Genomic DNA, 20,347 nt, shown 5'->3' with positions numbered 1-20,347 from the left:
CTGTCTTGGGTATTACATGCTGTGTTGTTTTGGGGGAGGGAGGGCGCGGAGCGTAGCTGGGTAAGGTAGGCAGGCGGTGATATCATGCGCGCGAGCTCGGCCGCGGCGCGGCCGGTCGGTGGGCTTGCAGCTTGCGAGAGCGCGAGCGCGAACCCTGGCTGCGCTTTTGGTCATCCGGTCGTGTATCAAGGTCGTCTACCGCGGCTTTGTTGCGACTTCACACGTGTGCCCGCTTTATTAGAAAAGACTTAATTCCCTGGAGGGAAGGGGAGACGGTCTTGTTTGATGCTCCGCAGAACAGTGCAGTCCGCAGCGCTGCGCCGGCCGCTGTCGACCATGTCTTCGAATTCCCAGACGCCCATGGAGGATGCGATTCGGTCGAAGGTTTGATGCCACCGTCGCTTTTCCTGCTGATTGAGGGAGGCTCAACTGACGAACTTGTTTGTGCAACAGGTCACCGAAGCGCTGAAACCGAGCTCGCTGGAGATCTTCAACGACTCGCACAAGCACGCGCACCACCAGGCGATGAAGGACAGCACGTCGAAGGAGACGCATTTCCGGTATGGATCATTCTGACAGAAAGTCACTGTACTTGGGACATTGGCTGACAGTCACAGGCTATTCATCACATCAGAAGCCTTCAAATCCAAAATGCAGCCCGCGCGCCACCGGATGGTCTACGGCCTCCTGAAAGACGAGATGGCGGCGGAAGGCGGCATTCACGCACTTCAGCTGAGGACGCGGACGCCCGAGGAGGAAGAAAAGGCGAAGGCGAAGGAATGAAAGGAGGGTCATGATCATTCTACTCTGCTTGTGTGTGTTCTTCTATTGTACAATGATAAAACTCTCAATGCGCCACTAATGCCTCGCGTCGCCTGCCGGGCGCCGTTGCGGGAGCCTCGCGCAGCGCTTGGGGTATATACTGAGGAAAGACGCCGTGATGCAGGAAGGTCTCAGAATGTTCAATGCTGCTTGTATGAAAACGCCGGGCTGGCGTTCGCAGGATGCTTCGTAGCCCTGTTTTGGTGGGAAATGAGAGAGCGGCAGCCGATGCTGTGCAGTCGGCACAGCGCGCGTGTTTGGGTGTCGTTATCGTGGAAATGATTTCCTCAAATGTTCGGCGGGTACTCCGGCTCGCCCTGGGGCTGGCTGTTGAGCATGCTGAGGTAGCAGTTCCAGCCTGTCATGTGGGTCAACGTTTTGCATTATGGATGAGGACTCCAAACGATTGCACTCACCGAGGGAAATGAAGTTGACGAAGAGAACCTGGTGCGGCAACGGCACGAACTTGAAGTTCGTGAACTGGACGATAGGCCAGACCATCCAGTTCTTGGACAGCGCGTTGAAGTAGGTGCTCTCCAACTTCTTGCGCGGGTCCGTTCCCTCCAGCAGTGCCATGGTGCTCAGGAAGCAGAACAGGTTGGTGCTGGCGAACACGGTCTGATCGGTCAAGACGCGTGCGACGATCTGAGCATTGGGACGGCCGGGGATGACGACCTTCTTCTGCAGGAAGCCGAACCACTTCGTGGCAGCCGGACCAAAGATGCAACCGCCGTAGAAGACCATGCGACCGGTGCGAGCCATGTCATGGTTCTTGATACCCTTCTTTTCAACGAGCTGCTGTGCCATAGTATCGCCGGTCGCGAAGAGGACGCCAGTGGTGATGGCCTGAGTGAGGATCGGGCTCGAGGCCAGCTTGGATTGGTACCTGTTGGCGTTTCGATTAGCGAATGCATTGTCTGGTTGTCGAGAAGGTGGGCTTACCAGCGCAACATCTTGATTGGATATGGTGCTTGGTGTCTGGTGTTTGGTGTTTAGGTTGGAGTTGGAGAAGGTTTAGAAGAGTAGGGAAGCCAATGAGCGTGGGAACTCAGGAAGTGCAATGCCCGAGCCGTTGGACAGTGAGAGCGCCGAGACGTGAAGCAATCAGAAGCCGGCACAGACAACACTCCGTGCTCCTGCAGCTGGTGATAAGCGAAGAAGAAGTGAAGTGCGCACGGAGTGTTTGTGATGAGTGTCGCACCGCGATACGCACTGAAGCTCAGAAAACTGATAGTCCCCTATGATGTCGGACCTTCCTTATCGATCTTCGCCGCGCGCGCGCTCCTGCATGCGGCGGCTGAACTTCGCGCGCGTTGGCGTCATCCGGCCCGCGGTCGCAGGTGAACCTCAAGCAAGGGACGACGCTGCTGCATCGATGCATGACTGTTCGATTGCTCGCTATCAAATGACATCCTGATGAGCATTCACGTGTCAAGGCTTAACATGAAGTGAAAGATTCTAAACTATCAAGCTGCGTTTCACTGACTCTATTCAATCGATCAGAGTGTCAAGGCCTTTGCTGTTCTTAGATTGTCAATTCGTTCGGCGCTTTTTGGCGGGTTTCTGTAGCAAACGCCGGCCACACTTTTGTTAACCACACTTCGGATCTGTCTTCATCACACTTATATTAGCAGCTTTCAGTTCTTCGCCTGGCACTCAATCAACATCCACCAAGAGCCAGACTGGAATCCGGTGCGGCTTTCACGATGACTACCATTGACGGCCAGCCGTCGCCTGAGGGCGTGATCTCACTGCTCGACACGGATCTCTACAAATTGACTATGCAATGTGCAGTACTTAAATACTTTCCGGATGTCTCGGTCTCTTACAAATTTACCAACCGCACACCGCACATGAAGCTCAACCGGGCTGCTTTCAAATGGCTTCAGAACCAGGTCGAAAAACTCGGCAACATACGAGTCACAGACGAGGAAATCGCGTGGCTGGAGAAGTCGTGTCCGTACTTGAGCAAAGAGTACCTCGAGTATCTTAAGACCTTTTACTTGAGGCCCGATGAGCAGCTCAAGCTCACTTTCTCGCCGGATTCGAATGCAGGGGAAAATGACCACCAGCCTGGTGAAGTTGCTCTCTCCATCTCTGGTCTCTGGGTTGAAACCATCCTGTACGAGATTCCTCTGCTCGCCCTTGTCTCAGAAGCTTACTTCAAGTTCGTCGACACCGATTGGAACCATGACGGTCAGCGCGAAAAGGCAAAGCAAAAAGCCATGCAACTGCTGGAGGGTGGGTGCGCATTCAGCGAATTTGGCAGCCGTCGGAGGCGTGACTACAAAACACACGAGCTCGTAATGACCGGGCTTCTCGATGCTAAAAGAGATGCAGAAGGCAAGGGCTTCGCCGGCAAATTTTCTGGAACGTCGAACGTACACTTCGCCATGAAGTATGGCGTTGCACCAGTCGGAACCGTGGCGCACGAATGGTTCATGGGTATCGCTGCCCTCACAGGCGACTACGCCGGTGCAAACGAACAGGCATTACAATATTGGACAGGTGCTTTCGGTCAAGGCGTACTGAGCATCGCCCTCACCGACACTTTTGGAACCCCTGCCTTCCTCAAAGCCTTCACTCGCCCAGCCCCGAAGAGCCACACTACGAGCGAGATTGGCTCGAACAACCCGACCTACGCACAGATATTCACCGGCACCCGTCAAGACAGCGGCGACCCTCTGGACTTCATCCAGCTCATGCGCAAGTTCTACGACGCTCAGGGGATCAAAGACCCCAAGACCATCGTGTTCTCGGACTCTCTCAACGTAGAGAAGTGCATCCACTACAAGAAGGCAACCGAGGCCGCCGGTCTTACACCTGCGTTCGGTGTCGGCACCTTCTTCACCAACGACTTCACGCATCTGAGCAAAGATGACAAGAGCGTGCCGCTCAACATCGTGATCAAGTTGTCGGAAGCCAAGGGTGTCCCTGCCGTGAAGCTAAGTGACGATGTTGGCAAGAACATGGGTCCCCAAGATTTGGTGGAGAAAGTAAAGGGACAGATAGGATATACGGAGAAGGCTTGGGCGGACGAGGCTCACAGATGGGATTGATTTTGGTGCAATCGGACGAAAAGAGGTCACCGGATGGTTAAAGGAAGAGGCACCGCAAGGTAGCAGATCCAGAGTGAGATACCCGAGCGAGGATGCGTAGCGCTGTTAGAGATGAACACAAGATTCCGCGAATGAATCCAGCAGCCTTCAGAGCAAGATGTTTAGATGTGGAAGAAATGTTTCGAACAAGCCTGGCTGCAGCAATGACATGTGGCTCGTAACATGACCGCTCATTTGCGTACGTCTTCACTGCGTGGTGAACTCTCATTTTCTGAGGACTGCTCTCACTTGTGTTAGCCGGACCATCACTCTAAGCACTTTACCCCTGTATGTGATAGGAGGGACGAGTGAGCCCAAGATCCTCTCCCAGATGCACGTGCCATCAATGTTTGTGGAGTCGGCCCGCCGGCTTGCTGCAGCTTCCCGTCATTCTTGATGGCCAACGCGCGCGCCAGGCGCGACTTCTTGTTGCTCTCGCAGACGTTCACTTCTCCCCTCACTTGAGCCACAACATCCCATTCTCGATTTCGCGTCAAGTGCATTCCTCTCACACGTCCCACCCGTCCACAACTAGGAAAAGGCGACCCTCCGCGACCGCCATGGCCGACTACGCCAAGAAAAAGAACGACGAGCTCCAGACCCTCTGCAAGGAGCGCGGTCTCGCCCACACCGGAAAGAAAGCGGACCTCGTCAAGCGCCTTGAAGAACACGACGCGCAGGGCAAGACCGCTGAGCCCGCTAAACCCGCCGCCGCCGAAGACGAGATCGACTGGGACGAGGAGCCCGCGACCGAAACCGCCAAAGCAGCTACCAGCGAACCAAATGCGACTGCCATCGCCGCAGGTGGCATTGGACAACCCCAGAACCCTCAAGCTGTGCCCAACCAGCAGGTAGGCGAGGACCCTGCGAAGCCCGACACCGCAGTGGGAGCCGCGCCCGCTGCGCCGAAGACCGACGACGCGCCGCAGGGTACGGAGGCTGCTTCGGAATCGAAGAAGGCGCCTGAAGAATTCACATTGGGCTTGCAGGAGCGGACGTTGGAAGAGGAGATCGCGAAGCGCAAGAAGCGCGCGGAGAAGTTTGGCATTGACCCCAGCAGCGACGAGACGCTCAAGCAGCTGGAGCGCGCGAAGAGGTTTGGTACTACAAACGTGCCTGGTCTGCTGAACCAGGCTCTCCCAGAGCGCAAGGAGAGGGAGAAGAAGAGGGCGGCAGAGGGAGCGCAGGACGGTGGGATCCGCAAGAGGAGCCGCGTCAGGCCTGGCGCTGGGAAGAGACAACCCACCGAGAAGAAGGAGAAGCCTGCCAATGCCGTTCCTGGCAGCTGGATGACGGAGGCCGACAAGCAGGCCGCCGAAAAGAGAAAAGCGAGATTTGCACCTTCAAGCACGGAGTAAATCCACAGCTTCCGAATGTACGAGTATGAGCGCACCTACCTCGAGGCATTTTATCAGCTGGCGCTAGAACGAGCCTTCTCAATTTCCAATACCACGAATATTCGAAGCCTACAGCTTCGCAAGTATCCTGTCCAGCTCCTTCCCATCGCCGCCTCTCACAATCTCCTCGCTGCGATAGTCCGAATTGAACGTGATCTCGTTCAGCGGATTCAGCCTGTGTGCGCGGTTGAACAAGTCCTCGTACACCTTCCCATCGTATCTACCAAGTGCCGAGTCAAGCAAGAAGTCTGGGATGCACCATGCGTCCACCAGATTCACAGCATGCGGGCGGACCTGTGCCATGAGATCCTGGATCACATGGGGCAAGCGATCTAGGTCCTTGTCCGAGGCCGCCTGCGCTTTCGCGAAGTCACGTGCGCTTGCGTCCATGGTGTAGTATGCGTAGAGGCGGAAGAGCCTCTCGAGATGTTTCTTCGACTGCGATGACAAGCCTGCGTCGTTTGAAACCAGAGCAATGTGGAAGTTCGCCACGAGCAAAGACTCAGACTCGGCTACTGAGACCTTCCGCAGCAAGAGCAGAAGGTCGTTCCAAGATTTGTTTTCCTTGTTGCGCTGAGCATACGCGACATACGTCAGGTATCTTGAGCGCCTCTTGAAGGCTGACACAATGTCAGCATCAGATCGGAGGACTCTAAAGTCCTCTGAAGAGAGCTGATTTTTCGCTGCGAGATATTCGCGGGATGATCGCTCAACCTCGTCGATCGGTTCTCCCTTGCCAGCTTCTGCGGCTGCCATTCGCTTGATAAGGTAACTGGCAGTCTGCTGCGTGATCATCCAATTGTCGCCCTCGACTGTCGGCTTTGAGAGGTAATCTGAATTCAGCTGGATAAGTCCTGATCCGCCGCCGAACCCATGACCGCCTAACGCACGACGGCAAGTCTCGATACCGTTGGCTGCGTAGTCTGTGCACAAGCTTTTCAGACCCGAAGATTGGCTGTGAAGCTCGGCAAGTCTACTGAAGTCGCCTTTCGAGATGTCTGCTCGTGTTCGCTGGTACAAGGCTTGCATGGCAGAGCCAGTGTAGTGCAACGCGAAGGCTGTCGCCAGCAGGGGCAATATGCGGATCTGAACAGTTGCTGTAAAATCATTGTCAGCAGGGCGTGTTTCAAATGTCAGACAGCATTGCAAACATACGGTAATCGAGCACTGACAACTCAGGTGCTGCTTTTGACTGATCGTCTCGGTCTGCAAACTGCCGTCGGATGGCAGTGTAGCGCACTGCGATAGTGACTGCGCGCGCGAGCACAAGACGAGCGTGCATTACAATGCTCGCTCGAACGGCAGTCAAGCTTCCGTACACCACGGCCGGATTCGAAGGCTTGGAATAAGTGCAAGTATTCGGGTCAACCCACGAATACTTGGACAACATAGCGTTGTGCGGCACCCTAACGTTATCGAACAGCATGTAACCATTGTCCATCGGCGCATAGCCGTACTTCGGGCCAATGTCGCCAACGGCGATTCCCGGCAGAGGTTTGTGAGTCTTCATGTCCCGGATCTGGACAATGAAGGGATGCGGACCGTGACTGACTAACTCCTTGGAGTTTCGCGACTTCGGCACCATTAGCTGTGCGACGACTATAGCGTGGTTCGCTGTGCGGCCCATGGTGCCGTTCCACCATTTGCTGGCGGTAAGTGTTGGGCTGTGGATGATGAACTCTTGCGTCTCAGGCGACCAGCGTGCCTGGCATTCGATGCCGCGGACGTTGCTCCCGTGGCCCAGTTCTGTCCTGCAGCAAACATCAGATCACATCTTTTGATTGCGAAGAGTGGACTTACTGAGCGTAACACCCGATCACTTCCCAGCTGTTGATCTTCGGCATCCAATAAGCTCTTTGCTCGTCACTTCCCTGTTCTTTGACTGTGGTGATGAACATGGCTACATGAACCATGTAAGGGCTCACGTCATCACAGAGGTAGGCAGCCATGTCGTGATCATCTTGGTCCCATCCATGCTGGTCTGCGAGTCGTCGTAGCTTTTTTGCTCGAGCAAGTCCCAGGTGATATCGTTCTGGTCTAGAGAGGTTCATTTGCTTGATTTTGCTGAACAGACGGTCATTTTCCAGAATCGGTAAGATGCGAGCTTGTCGTTCTAGAAAGCCGTTGCTGGATAGGAGGTGTTTTGAAAGCTCTTCGACTGGGACGTCTGATTGCCCGCGTTCTTTAGCAAGGATCGATGGACCTGATGGTTCGGCCGGTTTGAGGTTGTCCGTGAAGTCTGGCATGGTGGCGACCCTTAGAAACCGGTGACAACACAAGATAGCCCTCCTGTATTCGAAAGTCTGATGATTGATTAAATTTTACGAGCGCGTTCATTGAACTGCCATTGTCTAGAGTACTGTCTCCAAATCTCCATTCACATCTCGACATTAGCTGACATGATATCCTCGGTCGTGATTTAGGCGAAGTCGGCGCGGTCGGCACGAAGATCAGCACCCCGCAACAAGCCCCACCATTGAGTGAAGGCAAGTTTATTTCCGGCGGTCGACGACATCAGGTCAAAGATATGAACATGAACTCTGGAGTGGCTTTTCGAAATTTATTCAAGATCAAAACAAGAGGGTCACGTTGGAATTGATTATCTGAATTATCCCAGTACCGAAGCCAGGGATGACCGTTCTATTAATTAATCAACTTCTCGGTGGATGATTGAATACGCTTGAGATGATGGACGACCGTACACTCCATGTACCGCGACATACTGGTCGAACTATTTTGCCATGCCACTCTCTTTTCCAGCGACTGCTCCGGTTTGCACATCAGCAACCCGCGAGACTGGCGATACGAGACAGCAATACCGGCAAAGAGGCAACGCACATTCAGCTCCTCAGCGATGTTTTAGCTCTGAGGGAAAAGATATGGGCGGAGCTCAGCAAAGATGTTCAGATCGCTCTCGAGCGCCGTGAAGAGGTCTACATCGCCGTTCTCGCTCCTGGTGGCCACGAGTACGCAGTGGCGATGCTTGCAGTTCTCGCTCTTGGTGCTGCGGCGGTGCCAATGACTGTTGCTTTGCCACCAGAGGAAGCACTTTACTTCGCGAAAAAGTCTCGAGCCGCGGCAGTCCTGGTCTCAGCAGGTGCTCTGCGATTAGGGCTCGATCTGGAGAAGCTGGTCAGAGACCAAGATCCGCATAGCAGATTTACGTGCCTGCCGGTATCACCATCTACTTGGACACCGGTCTTGAACCCTGAAGATATCGTCATATCCACAGACCCATACCTTGACGACAACGCTCCCGGGGTCGTAATATTCACGAGCGGAACCACCGGCCCACCAAAAGGAAGCGTCATGAGACGAGCATACACCTTCGACGGCGCCCTAGCAGTGGCGGACCACTACCGAGTCACCCAAGACGACGTCCTTCTTCATCTATTACCTGTACACCACGCAACAGGCTTAGGCATCATGTTCTTCCCATTCCTAGTCAGCGGCGCTCTGATCGAATTCCGCTCCGGCTCCTTCAGCCCGGAATGGACGTGGAACCGATGGGCGCAAGGCGGCCTGACATTCTTCTCCGGCGTTCCCACAATCTATATGCGCATGATGCGGTACTATCAGCGGACCATCGCTCACCGTACTGATGTGCGGAAGTATATCGAGGGAGCAAGGAAGCTGCGAGCCTGTCTCTGCGGTACGAGCGCTCTGCCCAAACCTATTGCAGATTTCTGGACCGGGATTCTTGGACGGAAAATCCTGCTTCGCTATGGCGCTTCGGAGATCGGCGCTGTGTTCAAAGTCTCATTGTCAGATCCAAATGTTCCCGATGGTAGTGTTGGGACGAAGTTTCCGGGTTACGATGTCAAGCTGTCAACGACAGGCGAGGGCTCGGATGGCACTGGAATGCAAGGCGAGATTCTTATCAAAGGACCCGAGATGTTTTCGAAGTATATCTTCGACCCCGCTGCCACGGCTGCAGCCCATGATGAAGAGGGCTACTACAAGACGGGGGATATTGCTCGAAGGGAAGGGAGATATTATTGGATTCTTGGCCGAGCGAGCGTCGATATTATCAAGAGTGGAGGGTACAAGATCAGCGCTCTAGACATAGAACGAGAAATCATGGCGCTGCCGTATGTGGCTGAGGTGATGGTCGTTGGAGTCGAAGACCACGAGTTCGGACAGCGAGTGGCCTCCGCGGTGTGTTTGAAGGGAGCGAAAGACACCGACAAGCCGCTACAAAGGCTCACAATTGAGCGATTGCGGCAAGATTTGAGAGCGAGACTGGCGGGTTACAAAATGCCAACGTTGCTGCGAGTTATTCCAGGCGAGTTGCCGAAGTCTGGAACAGGGAAAGTCCAGAAGAAGACGCTCGGTCCAGAGTTTTTTCCCAAGGATTATCAGTCGTCATCTGACGTGCAGGTCTGGTTGGTGGGAGATGGCCGACGGAATATGAAGCTGTGAGATCTCTATTATACATCTTAGATTACCTGATCACCTTGCCTAGATCTTCCAAACAATCAGCTTCTGGTCAAAGCCACCGCTAACAAGCTTTTCCTCCTCGCCCACCATGCCAGCCCACAGGCATCTCACTTTGCTCCCAGCTTCATGTCCTTTGAGCGTAGCGACAATCTTGCCCGACACAGCCTCGATTCCGCGGATTGCTCCGTCGTCACCGTTTACCCACACACCACTGCCATCTGGTCGCCAAGCGACAGCGGGAGTAGAGTAGGCAGTCTGCGGCGCAAGAGTAGTGCAGTGGATCTGGATAGCCGCGTCCTCTTTGTCTGCTAGAGCAAGCGCCGCTCGAGCTTGCGAAGCCTGTGTTTCGGTGGCACCTGGGGTGTCATCCAAGAGGGAAGTACGAAGCAGTGGCGCGGGAGCAGACTCTGCTTTGCCGTCCCAAGGCGGAATGAGCATGCGGACGATGAGCAATTTCATCGACGGTACCGCAGAGGTCGCACATGCTAAGAGGCTGGAATCCGTCGGGCAGACTGCCAGGGCGGAGGGCGTGAAGGCAACCCAAGCATTAGAATGAGGCGCAAGATTCTGCCGGCCGAGAAGCCTGGGCTCTTTCTCAGTGCTGTAGTAGTAGAGATGGGTAGAGTCGGTCCGGCTGACCAGCAAGATCGGCTGCTGCGACTCAGGATGCTGAAGAAAGACGATGCTCTCTGGTTTCGATGGCAGGTCGATAGTTGCTATCGGTTCTCCGAGCATTGGGGGCTCCGAAGTCGGCAAAGAGTATATGTTGACTTTGTTGTCCCATGCGGCAGTTGCAAGCAAAGTCCTATCTGACCCCTGTGAAACCTTGATGTTGACGACGTACTTCGTGTGGTCGCGTCGCTTTTCGATGACGTTTCCTGCCAAGTCTGCGATGACTATCTGTCCGGACATAGCAGCAAGAATCACGTACTTCTCCCTGAAGATCATGCATGACAGGATTGGAGAATCCTGAAGCCCAGTAGTGGAGGATCGTAAGGCGTGTGACGGCGTATCGAGCACGTTTACTCGACGATCCGCTGTTGTCGCAAACAGCAAGTCTTTGACATTCCCTTCGACGAGGACTTTCTCAACAGTGGCGCTCAGAATGTTTGAGCTTGACGGCAAAGCGCTGACGACCGTAGCTTCCTCCGGCGCTGCGGCAAAATCAGTCAAGGTCATTGTGTTCATGCACGACCGACATACAAGGTTTCGTCCAGCCAGTCGCGGTGTCGTCTGTGCCCAGCTTCTCGAATTGGGTGCTCAAATCAAAGGCCTTCTTCTCCTCGAGGAGCTTCTCTAGGGTCAGATCACCCCTCGACATTATGCCGGCATCAGGCGGCAAACCAGCTTCTCTGATGAAGGCATCGTAGGACTACGGCGGAGTCTTAGCGGTTTCAGCGGGAAAGGTCTATGTGAGTTGTACGGACTTCGTTGTAATTATTCGACTTCAGAAAGCGAGCGACAATCGCAACCGAGGAGTCTTTGGCCGGCATGATCGAGAAATCACAAGATCATTTGCGTAATCACAGATGCAAAAGTTGAAATGCCAAAGCTCTTGTCGTCGAGCTCGAATTCAGACTTCAGAGGAGGTGAAGTCAGATTCGTTTTTGATGCTCGTTGCGTGTGATAAGATTGATACACCAATGACTGACTGTCGTGGATAAAGTCAAGACCACGGTATACAGTGACAGATGGGCCCTGTATCAGAGGGTATCGCTTGGTTTCAGATTTGGCGTACTATTGCTGTGGCACGTTGCTTGATCCGGGGGCAATCACATGCGTTTGTGAAGAAGAGGCGTTCAACGCCGCGCCACACCCGCGGACGTCATCGGAGAGCCCAAGCACAGCAACAATCTCCGCAATACCCACCACTTCGCGCATAATAATCCTCCCCGCGGTCTCAAACCCTCTCGCGATATCACAACTCCACAAACACAGCGCAAAATGGTTGTCGACACCGAATACTACGAGGCCCTCGGCGTGGCGCCTGAGGCCACTGAGATCGAAATCAAAAAGGCCTACCGCAAGGCAGCCATCAGACTGCATCCTGACAAGAACCCTGACGACCCCACCGCGCATGAGAAGTTCCAGTCTGTGGGAGAGGCATACCAGGTCCTTAGCGACCCAGATCTCAGGAAGCAGTATGACAAGCTGGGTAAGGAGGGCGCGAAGCCCGACTCTGGTTTCGAAGATCCGTCGGAGTTCTTCACCATGATCTTCGGCGGTGAGGCGTTCCAGGACTGGATTGGCGAGATCAGTCTGATGAAGGACTTGACCAAGAGCATGGAGATCTCCACCAAGGAGATGGAGGAGGCCGAGAAGGCAGCAGACGCCAGCGCTGCCGCCGATAACCTCGCTGCTGAGCAGACCGGCGCCGCAGACGCTGCCGAAAAGGCCGCTGCGCCCAAGACCACTGTTGCTGAGGAAGTGCCTGACCAGTCTGCCACTGCTGATGCGACACAAGAAATTCCTGTTCGCGACTCCAAGCCCCAGCCTACTTCGGGCACTGAGTCGCCGTACTCCGCTGAGAGGCCCCAGGGTGTCCCCACCCGTCTTGCTATCACAGACAGGACAGAGGAGGAAGCTGCTGCCACTGCAGCTGGAATGACCGATAAGGAGAAGGAGCTTCGCGAGAAGGAGAAGAAGGCTGGACGCCTCAGCAAAGAGCAGAGAGATGAGCTGGCGGCTTTCGAGGAAGAGCGACGACGCATTCGCGAGGAGCGTGTGGAGACTCTTAGCAAGAAATTGATTGACCGCATCAGCGTATGGACGGAGACTGATAAGGGCAAGGACGTCACAGAGGCGTTCAAGGAGAAGATGCGCCTCGAGGTCGAGAACTTGAAGATGGAGTCTTTCGGTCTGGAGATCCTGCACGCCATTGGCCAGACCTATCTGGCCAAGTCTGCTACCTACCTCAAGAGCCAGAAGCCTATCATCGGTGGCGTCTCTGGTTTCTTCTCCAGGTTGAAGGACAAGGGTAACACCATCAAGGAGACTTGGGGCACCGTCCAGACTGCCATCCAGGCACAGATGGAGATTGAGGAGATGGCCAAGATGGAAGAGAAGGGCGGCGAGGAATGGACAGACGAGAAGCGTGCAGAGTACGAGAAGCGCGTCACTGGCAAGATTCTCGCGGCTGCCTGGAGAGGCTCGAAATACGAGATCCAGAGCGTGCTGAGAGACGTCTGCGACAACGTCCTGTACGACAAGAAGGTGAAGACTGAGAAGCGCATCGAGCGTGCGCACGCTCTTGTGGTTATTGGTGAACTGTTTTCAAAGGTATGTACTGTCATGTGCTCATTACTGAGAGAACACCGTGCTAATCGTTCTTACAGGCTATGAGGGATCCCGAAGAGGAGGGCGACTTCATGGCGTTCGAGCAGCTGATGGCCGAGGCCACCGCGAAGAAGGAGAAAGACACAAAGGAGAAGCACAAGCACAAGCACGGCAAGGAGAAGGAGACTGCCGAAAAGAAGGAGGCCGAGAAGCCGGCTGCCGCGTGAGGGTCGTTAACCTGACGATTTTCCTTCCCCTTTCTTTTCGAGCATTGCATTGCGGACACGAATTCGTTGTCTCTTTTCTAGGATGGGTGCGCCATCCTAAACACCGAACACGTATAGACGTCGCTTGCTTAGACCTGCGACCCGTTGATAATAAGATACCAGTACCGCCTCCTCGAGGTTTGTCAGGAATTCTAGCCATAAAGTTCTCCATCAGTTGGCTTCAACTTCAGCACGTGTCTTTTCCATAATCTCCTCATCGCTGCCCTGAATTGAATCTTGCCAAACACTTGCTAAAGACGTCCTCTCAGGCACCTAGAACCATAACCTGCAATCTCACCATTACCCTGCAAGCGTATCGCTGAACGCTATCCAATCGATGTTAGCGTCGCCAAGGAAGTTGCTCGCCCAAGGTGCAAGATCCTCAAATCCTTGTGACAAAGTAGTGTCGTGGAGGAGTTGCTGGTCTTCAGTTTCGTGAACGAAGGAAGACGTAGAGGTGTGATTGAGAAACGCATCCCATGCGAAATTGTCAAGTCCGGACCATAGTTCATTTGCTCCTGCGTCCAAAACCTCTCTTGTGGTATGAAACGCGGATTCCTCTTGGTTTGTGGTAGAAACACCGTCAAATTGTGATTGCAGTCGTTCGGATGTCGATATAGCGTTGGCCGGCTTGAGTAACGAATCCGCATGCTGCACAAGCACACTAGCAATACCCTCAAGCTTGGCTGCGAGTGAGTTCCGAAGCCCCATTTGCTTCAGGAACGACGGAAGCTCCTTCATGGCAGCCAAAGCCTCATCACTCCCACCTGGCACCCGATCTTTTTGCGCCAGGATCTCGCCGAAGAGCGACAAGAAGGGCGTGAATGGGCAGCAGACTAGTTGCCACACGATGCCATTGTACACTTCTTCTGAATCAGACACAAGGCCTGGAAGCAAGTGGAGCATCTGTTTCGCCCAGTCGATTGTCTCGCCTTTCATTAAGCTCGAAGAGCGCGCAAGGGTGATTAGTAGATATAATCGATTGAACTCTAGCGTGCGGATGCCTAGGTCAATGGAAGCTACCTCTTTGGCGTCGAGTAGAGGCTTCTCAGCCATTGCGGCAGCGTCGAGTAGCTGCGCGAGCTGATGTTAGCGGATGACAGTCATGGGGCCCAGGTGGTCTTCCTTACTGGCCTCGCCGTCCGGTACCATTGCTCCAGATCGTTCCTCACAACTCCAACGGTTTGTTCATCAGCAGAAGCACAGTCATACACAACACTCCAGATATCTCCGATGATGTATGACAGCAGCATGATCTGATGTATGTAATGCGCCCCGAACAAAGACCCTGGCCGTGATCCGATCTCGTTCTGCGTAGCCTCACTGTGTGGTTGGAACGGCAATAGTTGCGCGACAGAGGGCAGGGGAACTTCCCTAGCCATGGCGTGATGGAAGGTAGGGGGCCGACCGAATATGATCGACAGGCCTTTGTCAACGAGATTCAGATACCAGAAAGTCAAGGTGCGTCTCTGTCGGATCTCTGGAAAAAGATGGCGGCCGTTGATACCCAGTGCCTGCAGCATCCTACAAGCAGTCGAGATGAGCATCCAGCACAGACTGGGTGAAGTGAACTCTTCTACATGGGTCGCGAGAAGTGCGAGGGCCTGTATGTTGGGCTCGCTGGGCTCCAGCAAAATCCTGACGTCGTTGACTGCTAGCCAGAGGTTGCATCTAAGTTTGTCTTTTGTCCTTCTGTCCTCTGGTGTGGTGGATGAGATCATGCTCAAGATGATACTGTAGTACATCACCAGCCATGACCTCTCGCGAACAAGATGTGGTTGGGACACTCTGAGATGGTACAGCACTCCATCGCTGGGCTTACAGGCCAAGATAGGATGCCCTTTTCTCAGAGTCGCCACGAAAACTGTCATGAAATCTTAGCGGTTGCTTATTAGAAGTTCAATGGGATCGACCTAACCGTCTGCCCAAGCCTCCGCCCGATCCTCAAACAAGAAGAATCCTTTCTGCGATCCGTCAAATTCAGGTGTATTATGCCAAACTGTAGCACATGCTTCCTGAAGTGACGAAAGGGCACCTAATGGATTACTCTGACTGCCATTGAGCCCGTCGAGAAGGCCACGAGTAGTTTCTATATCGTTCGAAAGATGAGACTGAAGTCTAACTTCAGGTGTAGCGGATTGGATGCCCCTTGCACTAGGTGCTCTAGATTGCTGACAGGATGGTGTGTTGCCATCAGGCTTGTAAAGTGAATGCTCAGCATTCACGATGTCGTTCTTTCGTCTCCTTTTGCGGCGAATGATACCAGAGCGGGAGTAGGCACATGCCAGTTCGTCTTTGCTACATCGCCCGCATGCGGGCCGTGTGCGAGAGCATGAAGCCTAAGAACGATCATCAGAGCTTAATGGCTATTTCTCATGGATCCAGTCCGGTAGGATTCTACATCCTTCCAGTCGGTTGTACCGCCAGGATCTATTCCACTTAAAGTAATCACAGACCTACCTTTCGCGAGCGACACACGTCGCACTGCCGAGTTTAGCGAGTGCATCATCGGACCACAAGTAGGATGGATACATACTGCGTAGGGGGCTAAACCGGTCGTATCGTCCATAGTTCTGGCCTTCAACGGTTACCGTACGGGACTTACAATGGAGGAAGGCGGAGGATAATGTGCAGTTGGGGTGCTAATCCTTCCAAGAAGTATGGTCGCGTGCCAAGGGATTCGACAGCCGAGTCACCAATCGATAGCCCTTCCCGTGCGACAACATTTATTGAGGTCGTCAAACGCCCGGCATTTAGCGGAGGTTACATGATTCCGTGTTACCCGACTCCTTGAGGCAGAAACCTTTCATTCATCCGAATGTTCGCGGGTTTGTCCCAATTAGGCTTCGTTCGCGATGTCTTGCGGGATTCTGAGCCAGTGTGTAGATAACATGAGGCCCTCATTGACGCATGCTCTCCATACTCGCAAGTATAAAGACATGGCAGGGCCGTCGACATGTCCGGGGTTAATCACAATGCCTTCTTAGCATCCTGCATGAGACCTATGTTACGGAGAAGGCTTTCGGACGCTCTCAACTTCAGGAATCGTTACCTATCGACAATTCGCTCTCTGCCCAAAGCCACGACAACGAATCTGCGATCCATGACTCCACCAATAGCCATCTTGGGCGCCGGTCCCAGCGGCCTCCTCCTTGGCCGCCTGCTCAATCGGGCTAACATCGACTTCACAATCTTCGAACGAGACTCATCTGCCATGTCAGCATGGGGAAGAGACGGTAGCGGAACGCTCGACCTACACGAGGGATCTGGCTTGCTGGCTCTCGAAGAAGCTGGCTTGTTAGATGTGTTCAAGAAGAAGGCCCGGTATGAAGGAGCAGCCAATGTTCGTCGCGACATGCGCTTTTCACTGACTCTCTTCAGGTACGATGTCCCTCTCACAATTGCCAACATGGACGGCAAGATCCTCGTGAAGCTCGACGAGAACCAAGATACCGACAGGCCGGAGATCGACCGTAGAGACTTGCGGTCGATGCTGCTGGACTCCGTCCCCAAAGACAGAATTCAATGGGGAGTCAAAGTCGAGCAAGTGCAGCAAGAACTAGACGGGACGATGGCTGTTCACTTCGCGGAGGGTGGCAGCGAGACGGGGTTTCGCCTCGTCGTTGGAGCAGACGGGGCATGGTCGAAGGCACGAAATCTGGTAGGCTGCTATCATTCAACCTCTTGCATCCAACACCTTGCTAACACCAAAGAAGCTCACACCCGCCATCCCCGAGTACTCCGGAAGATACTACCTCACCAGCGCCATCTCTCCCGCCAACCCCTTCTACTCCATCGCCGAGTGTCTCGTGGGCACAGGCAACTACATGAGCATGGGCGGCGGACGAGTCGTGGCTGCCATGCGCCTCGGCGACGGCTCGTACTACACCTTCGCCGGCCTCTCGCTGCCCGAAGCGTGGAGGCACGAGAACGCAGCTCTCATTGAAGACGCGGCGAGATTGCGAGAGGTACTAGTGAAGGAGCATTTCGCCGATTGGGCGACGGCCAATACGGATCTCATCGCCAACAGTGATGGCGATTTCTATGTCTGGCCTCTCTATGGCCTATCTGTGGGGTCGCTGCCGCAGAGGAGTATGCCTGGGGTGACTTTGGTTGGGGATGCTGCTCATCTCACGTAAGTGCATTATCTCACGTACGATGACTTGTCCACCGCTGTTAACTCAACCATAGCCCGCCCAGCGGAGAAGGTGTCAATGTAGCGTTGTTCGACAGTCTCCAATTGGCGCAACAGATCGTCAAGCACGGCGCGCACAGCCTTGACAGAGCGATTGAGGAGTACGAGAGGTCGATGTGGCCACGGGCGAGGGAAACCATCGAAGATGCTGCGGTGAAGAACGAGATGTTTTTCGCGGAAGACGCACCGGCAGGGTTGCTGCACGCCTTTACGGATGGGTTTCAGAATGGTGGTGAGAAGTAGATGGAATCGTGAAGGCACGATACAGGAGGAATTTGGTCGTAATGACAGATCTCTACTCTTAGAGGTTGATGATTCCTAGAGCTCCCAACTTGTGATGGTTCCTTCCCGAGAGAGCTCTCTACCACTAAAGTCCGGACTAGCATTTGCAACTAGGCTTACACTTCGACTGACTACCTTCGCAAGGCTGCTTTGTCACAGGCTGGTAGGTCGATGTAGTCCGCTGATACCCGGCTCCTGCGGGGTCTGCTACTGTCTAGGACGCGTCGTTGTGATAGGAGGATGATCCCGGCGACTCGCCATAAAGGCATTGATGATGCTCGAAAAGGTCATTATCGTTGACTTGAGACTGATGAAATGAGGTTCGAGAGCACCTGCGCTTGGTACTTCAATGCGCATTAAGAGACGTCTGGCCTCCACTGCACTGTGCTCCATTCACCCATGATCAGTCAAACGAAAAGATCTCTTGCGTTTGTGACGATTGACAATCATAGTCCAATACAATCGTCTGAGAAACGTAGGTTGCGTTCGCGACTCCCATGCGGTCGGCCTTCCGACATGTAAGATGACGCAACCCTCACGCTATGCTGCTCCCAAGCAGCTTGGGCGGGGCAGGCTCCAACGCGTCCGCATCGCGAGGACAAAACCCAGGTGGCCTTCTCGTGAGGCCCCCAGTCCATTGATATCTCCCTTCAGCACTGTCTTCACTCGTAGCAGCATAGCATAGCACTCAATAATATTCGTCCCAACCGCGAACATGTCGCTCGTAGACGTAAGCCCTCAAACCCCAGCAACCTCCCCACAAGCACCCCCAGCAGCTGACCTCACTCCCCTAGCCCTACCACGCCTACATCTTCGGCGCCTCCTTCTGGTACGCCCTGCGCGGCCTCGCGCGCATCACCGACCCGGAGCGCGTCAGCGGCTGGTTCAGACCGCCTTCGCAGCCCGTCGTCTCGCCCAGCGGTACTTGAGCCTCCCATCCAACCCCCTGCCTCCACCGAACCCCAAAAACTAACAATACCTACCAGACCTCGAAATCTACACGATCTGGACCGACGGCTTCCAGCTCCTGACGCTGGCCCTGCTGCTGCTCGTCTTCGCCGACGCCGTGCCGCTGCCCTGGTCCTCGGCCTCGGCCGCCCAGGCTTCCGCGGCGCGCAAACCGCTCGCGCGGCTCGCGATTCTCGCGACGATCTTCCACCACGTCACGACGGGGTACGGGGCGTGGACGCACTGGGCCAGGGACAGCCATCGCACGGTCGCGATGGAGATTGGCGTTTGGGGGAACGTGGGGTTGACGGTGTTGGGGCTGGTGGCGGTGGGTGTTGGGATGGGTGGGGAGGGGAGGGGGAGGGGGGTGAAGAGGTCTTGAGGGTTGGTGGTGGTGATGGGGGGAGGAAGTGAGGTGGGAGTTGTCGGAGGGGTGGCGAGTGCTGAGTGAAGTGCCGGGAGTGGCTTGCGATGGCTACTGGACGGGGAAGGGAGCGAGAAGGTCGGCAGAACTGCCGCAGACGCAGGATCAACGGTCTAGGTCGCCTGGTTGTTCGTGATAGATGAGGGCGTCGGGCCACGTTGGTAATCGTTGATGATTGACCCCGGCTAGGGGTGGGGATTGGGCACGTGTCTGCCCAAACGACCAGGGTAGCGAATAGCGCAGTTCTGGGCCTTGAGAATGAGATGTCCGTGCCTTGGATATTTGCCTTGCAGTGATAATCGCAAAGCGCGCGAAGCGCCAGCTGATAGCGTTCGTTCGGATCATTCCCTGTAGTGAAGCGATCATCAAGGTTGTCGTCAGCTTACAGAGGCGAAAGTATCTCGGCTGCATCAGTTTGACCAGCAGGCGCTCGACTGCCTGCGCCAGGCCACCGCGACGGCATGATTTTCAGCGGATCGGCCCTACAGCGCAGTCGCCGACGCGGGCGTGCGAAGCTCAGTGGAGAAGCGGAAAGAAGCGTGTTGTCAAGGATGTGAGACGACACGCAAGCGCAAGCACGCAAACCGCTGCGTCGCGTGACGATGGACGAGGATGTGCCAGGTGTGTCGGCGGGCGCGGAGGGGAAGGCCGGCCTGAGAGCAAAGATTACCATTGATTTCGCGCTATTGGCGTCATAAGATAATGTAGGGCTGGAGGCGCCCAGGGGCCGCTCGGCCTCCCATTCGAGCGAGCTGTGCGGCCAGATAGCACATCCAGCCAGCAGCAGTTGGAGCGGTTCGTTGGCACGGCCGGGCGGACGCCTGGCCAGTGGCAGGGCTCGCGCGCGCTCGTGGGCGGTGCGTGGCAAGAGGCCGCAGCGCCGTCTGGTTGCACGCTCTGTTCCGGCAGATTGGTGCGGGCGAAAGAGGGACCGAGCAAATCTGCTGGGCTGCGCGGGTGGAGCAGGCCGACGAAGGCGAGACAGGCGATCGCAGACGGTCGAGATACGGCTGCGCGCCACCGCAGCAGCACGGCAGCACCGCAGGCACGCCTGGCACAGGGTGTGGCGATCCGCGCGAGGCGTTTTCTGAGTCGCCCCTCGCAGCATGTACCGTCGTACCGTCCGTCTGGGTGCCGAAGGGCAAATTCGAAGCTTCGAAGAACAAGATGATGAGGCGTTTCGAGCATCCTTCGATCGA

The 20,347-nt window shown here is 54.9% G+C and overlaps 11 protein-coding genes across 11 annotated transcripts; 7 read left to right on the top strand and 4 right to left on the bottom strand.

Moving 5' to 3' along the window:
• Window positions 1–181: 181 nt before the first annotated feature.
• On the top strand, window positions 182–1,243 carry WHR41_03267 (uncharacterized protein). Its single transcript, XM_069371873.1, has 3 exons — window positions 182–384; window positions 454–560; window positions 618–1,243. Exons 1-3 carry the CDS (start codon window positions 286–288, stop codon window positions 781–783), a joined length of 372 nt encoding a protein of 123 aa, XP_069230979.1. The 5' UTR covers window positions 182–285; the 3' UTR covers window positions 784–1,243.
• On the bottom strand, window positions 781–1,998 carry WHR41_03266 (uncharacterized protein). The gene is made up of 3 exons (XM_069371872.1): window positions 1,765–1,998; window positions 1,239–1,708; window positions 781–1,180 (listed from the first exon to the last, which is right to left on the bottom strand). Exons 1-3 carry the CDS (start codon window positions 1,773–1,775, stop codon window positions 1,110–1,112), a joined length of 552 nt encoding a protein of 183 aa, XP_069230980.1. The 5' UTR covers window positions 1,776–1,998; the 3' UTR covers window positions 781–1,109.
• Window positions 1,999–2,528: 530 nt separating this feature from the next.
• Window positions 2,529–3,881, top strand: WHR41_03265 (uncharacterized protein; the record flags this gene model as incomplete). Its single annotated transcript, XM_069371871.1, has 1 exon — window positions 2,529–3,881. The coding sequence occupies one exon, from the start codon at window positions 2,529–2,531 to the stop codon at window positions 3,879–3,881; it is 1,353 nt and encodes a 450-aa protein (XP_069230981.1).
• Window positions 3,882–4,480: 599 nt separating this feature from the next.
• WHR41_03264 (uncharacterized protein) lies at window positions 4,481–5,278 on the top strand (the record flags this gene model as incomplete). Its single annotated transcript, XM_069371870.1, has 1 exon — window positions 4,481–5,278. The coding sequence occupies one exon, from the start codon at window positions 4,481–4,483 to the stop codon at window positions 5,276–5,278; it is 798 nt and encodes a 265-aa protein (XP_069230982.1).
• Window positions 5,279–5,386: 108 nt separating this feature from the next.
• Window positions 5,387–7,563, bottom strand: WHR41_03263 (uncharacterized protein; the record flags this gene model as incomplete). The annotated part of the gene is made up of 3 exons (XM_069371869.1): window positions 5,387–6,414; window positions 6,473–7,068; window positions 7,118–7,563. 3 exons carry the CDS (start codon window positions 7,561–7,563, stop codon window positions 5,387–5,389), a joined length of 2,070 nt encoding a protein of 689 aa, XP_069230983.1.
• Window positions 7,564–8,002: 439 nt separating this feature from the next.
• Window positions 8,003–9,739, top strand: WHR41_03262 (uncharacterized protein; the record flags this gene model as incomplete). The annotated part of the gene is made up of 1 exon (XM_069371868.1): window positions 8,003–9,739. The coding sequence occupies one exon, from the start codon at window positions 8,003–8,005 to the stop codon at window positions 9,737–9,739; it is 1,737 nt and encodes a 578-aa protein (XP_069230984.1).
• Window positions 9,672–11,504, bottom strand: WHR41_03261 (uncharacterized protein). The gene is made up of 3 exons (XM_069371867.1): window positions 11,185–11,504; window positions 10,961–11,129; window positions 9,672–10,911 (listed from the first exon to the last, which is right to left on the bottom strand). Exons 1-3 carry the CDS (start codon window positions 11,248–11,250, stop codon window positions 9,779–9,781), a joined length of 1,368 nt encoding a protein of 455 aa, XP_069230985.1. The 5' UTR covers window positions 11,251–11,504; the 3' UTR covers window positions 9,672–9,778.
• A 126-nt stretch (window positions 11,505–11,630) lies between these two features.
• WHR41_03260 (uncharacterized protein) lies at window positions 11,631–13,473 on the top strand. The gene is made up of 2 exons (XM_069371866.1): window positions 11,631–13,036; window positions 13,093–13,473. Exons 1-2 carry the CDS (start codon window positions 11,702–11,704, stop codon window positions 13,258–13,260), a joined length of 1,503 nt encoding a protein of 500 aa, XP_069230986.1. The 5' UTR covers window positions 11,631–11,701; the 3' UTR covers window positions 13,261–13,473.
• On the bottom strand, window positions 13,370–15,908 carry WHR41_03259 (uncharacterized protein). The gene is made up of 5 exons (XM_069371865.1): window positions 15,836–15,908; window positions 15,760–15,783; window positions 15,218–15,638; window positions 14,430–15,163; window positions 13,370–14,373 (listed from the first exon to the last, which is right to left on the bottom strand). Exons 1-5 carry the CDS (start codon window positions 15,866–15,868, stop codon window positions 13,600–13,602), a joined length of 1,986 nt encoding a protein of 661 aa, XP_069231153.1. The 5' UTR covers window positions 15,869–15,908; the 3' UTR covers window positions 13,370–13,599.
• Window positions 15,909–16,164: 256 nt separating this feature from the next.
• On the top strand, window positions 16,165–17,903 carry WHR41_03258 (uncharacterized protein). Its single transcript, XM_069371864.1, has 4 exons — window positions 16,165–16,623; window positions 16,681–16,960; window positions 17,016–17,434; window positions 17,491–17,903. Exons 1-4 carry the CDS (start codon window positions 16,256–16,258, stop codon window positions 17,735–17,737), a joined length of 1,314 nt encoding a protein of 437 aa, XP_069231152.1. The 5' UTR covers window positions 16,165–16,255; the 3' UTR covers window positions 17,738–17,903.
• A 492-nt stretch (window positions 17,904–18,395) lies between these two features.
• On the top strand, window positions 18,396–19,106 carry WHR41_03257 (uncharacterized protein; the record flags this gene model as incomplete). Its single annotated transcript, XM_069371863.1, has 3 exons — window positions 18,396–18,506; window positions 18,571–18,697; window positions 18,763–19,106. Exons 1-3 carry the CDS (start codon window positions 18,492–18,494, stop codon window positions 19,104–19,106), a joined length of 486 nt encoding a protein of 161 aa, XP_069231145.1. The 5' UTR covers window positions 18,396–18,491.
• Window positions 19,107–20,347: the final 1,241 nt, after the last annotated feature.

The sequence above is a fragment of the Cladosporium halotolerans genome (genome assembly GCF_011745625.1).
Source record: "Cladosporium halotolerans strain TM138-S3 chromosome Unknown Sca8, whole genome shotgun sequence".
Classification (NCBI taxonomy): Eukaryota; Fungi; Ascomycota; class Dothideomycetes; order Cladosporiales; family Cladosporiaceae; genus Cladosporium; species Cladosporium halotolerans.
Note: the sequence above shows the minus strand (reverse complement) of the source record. Positions and strands in the feature narration are given on the sequence as shown.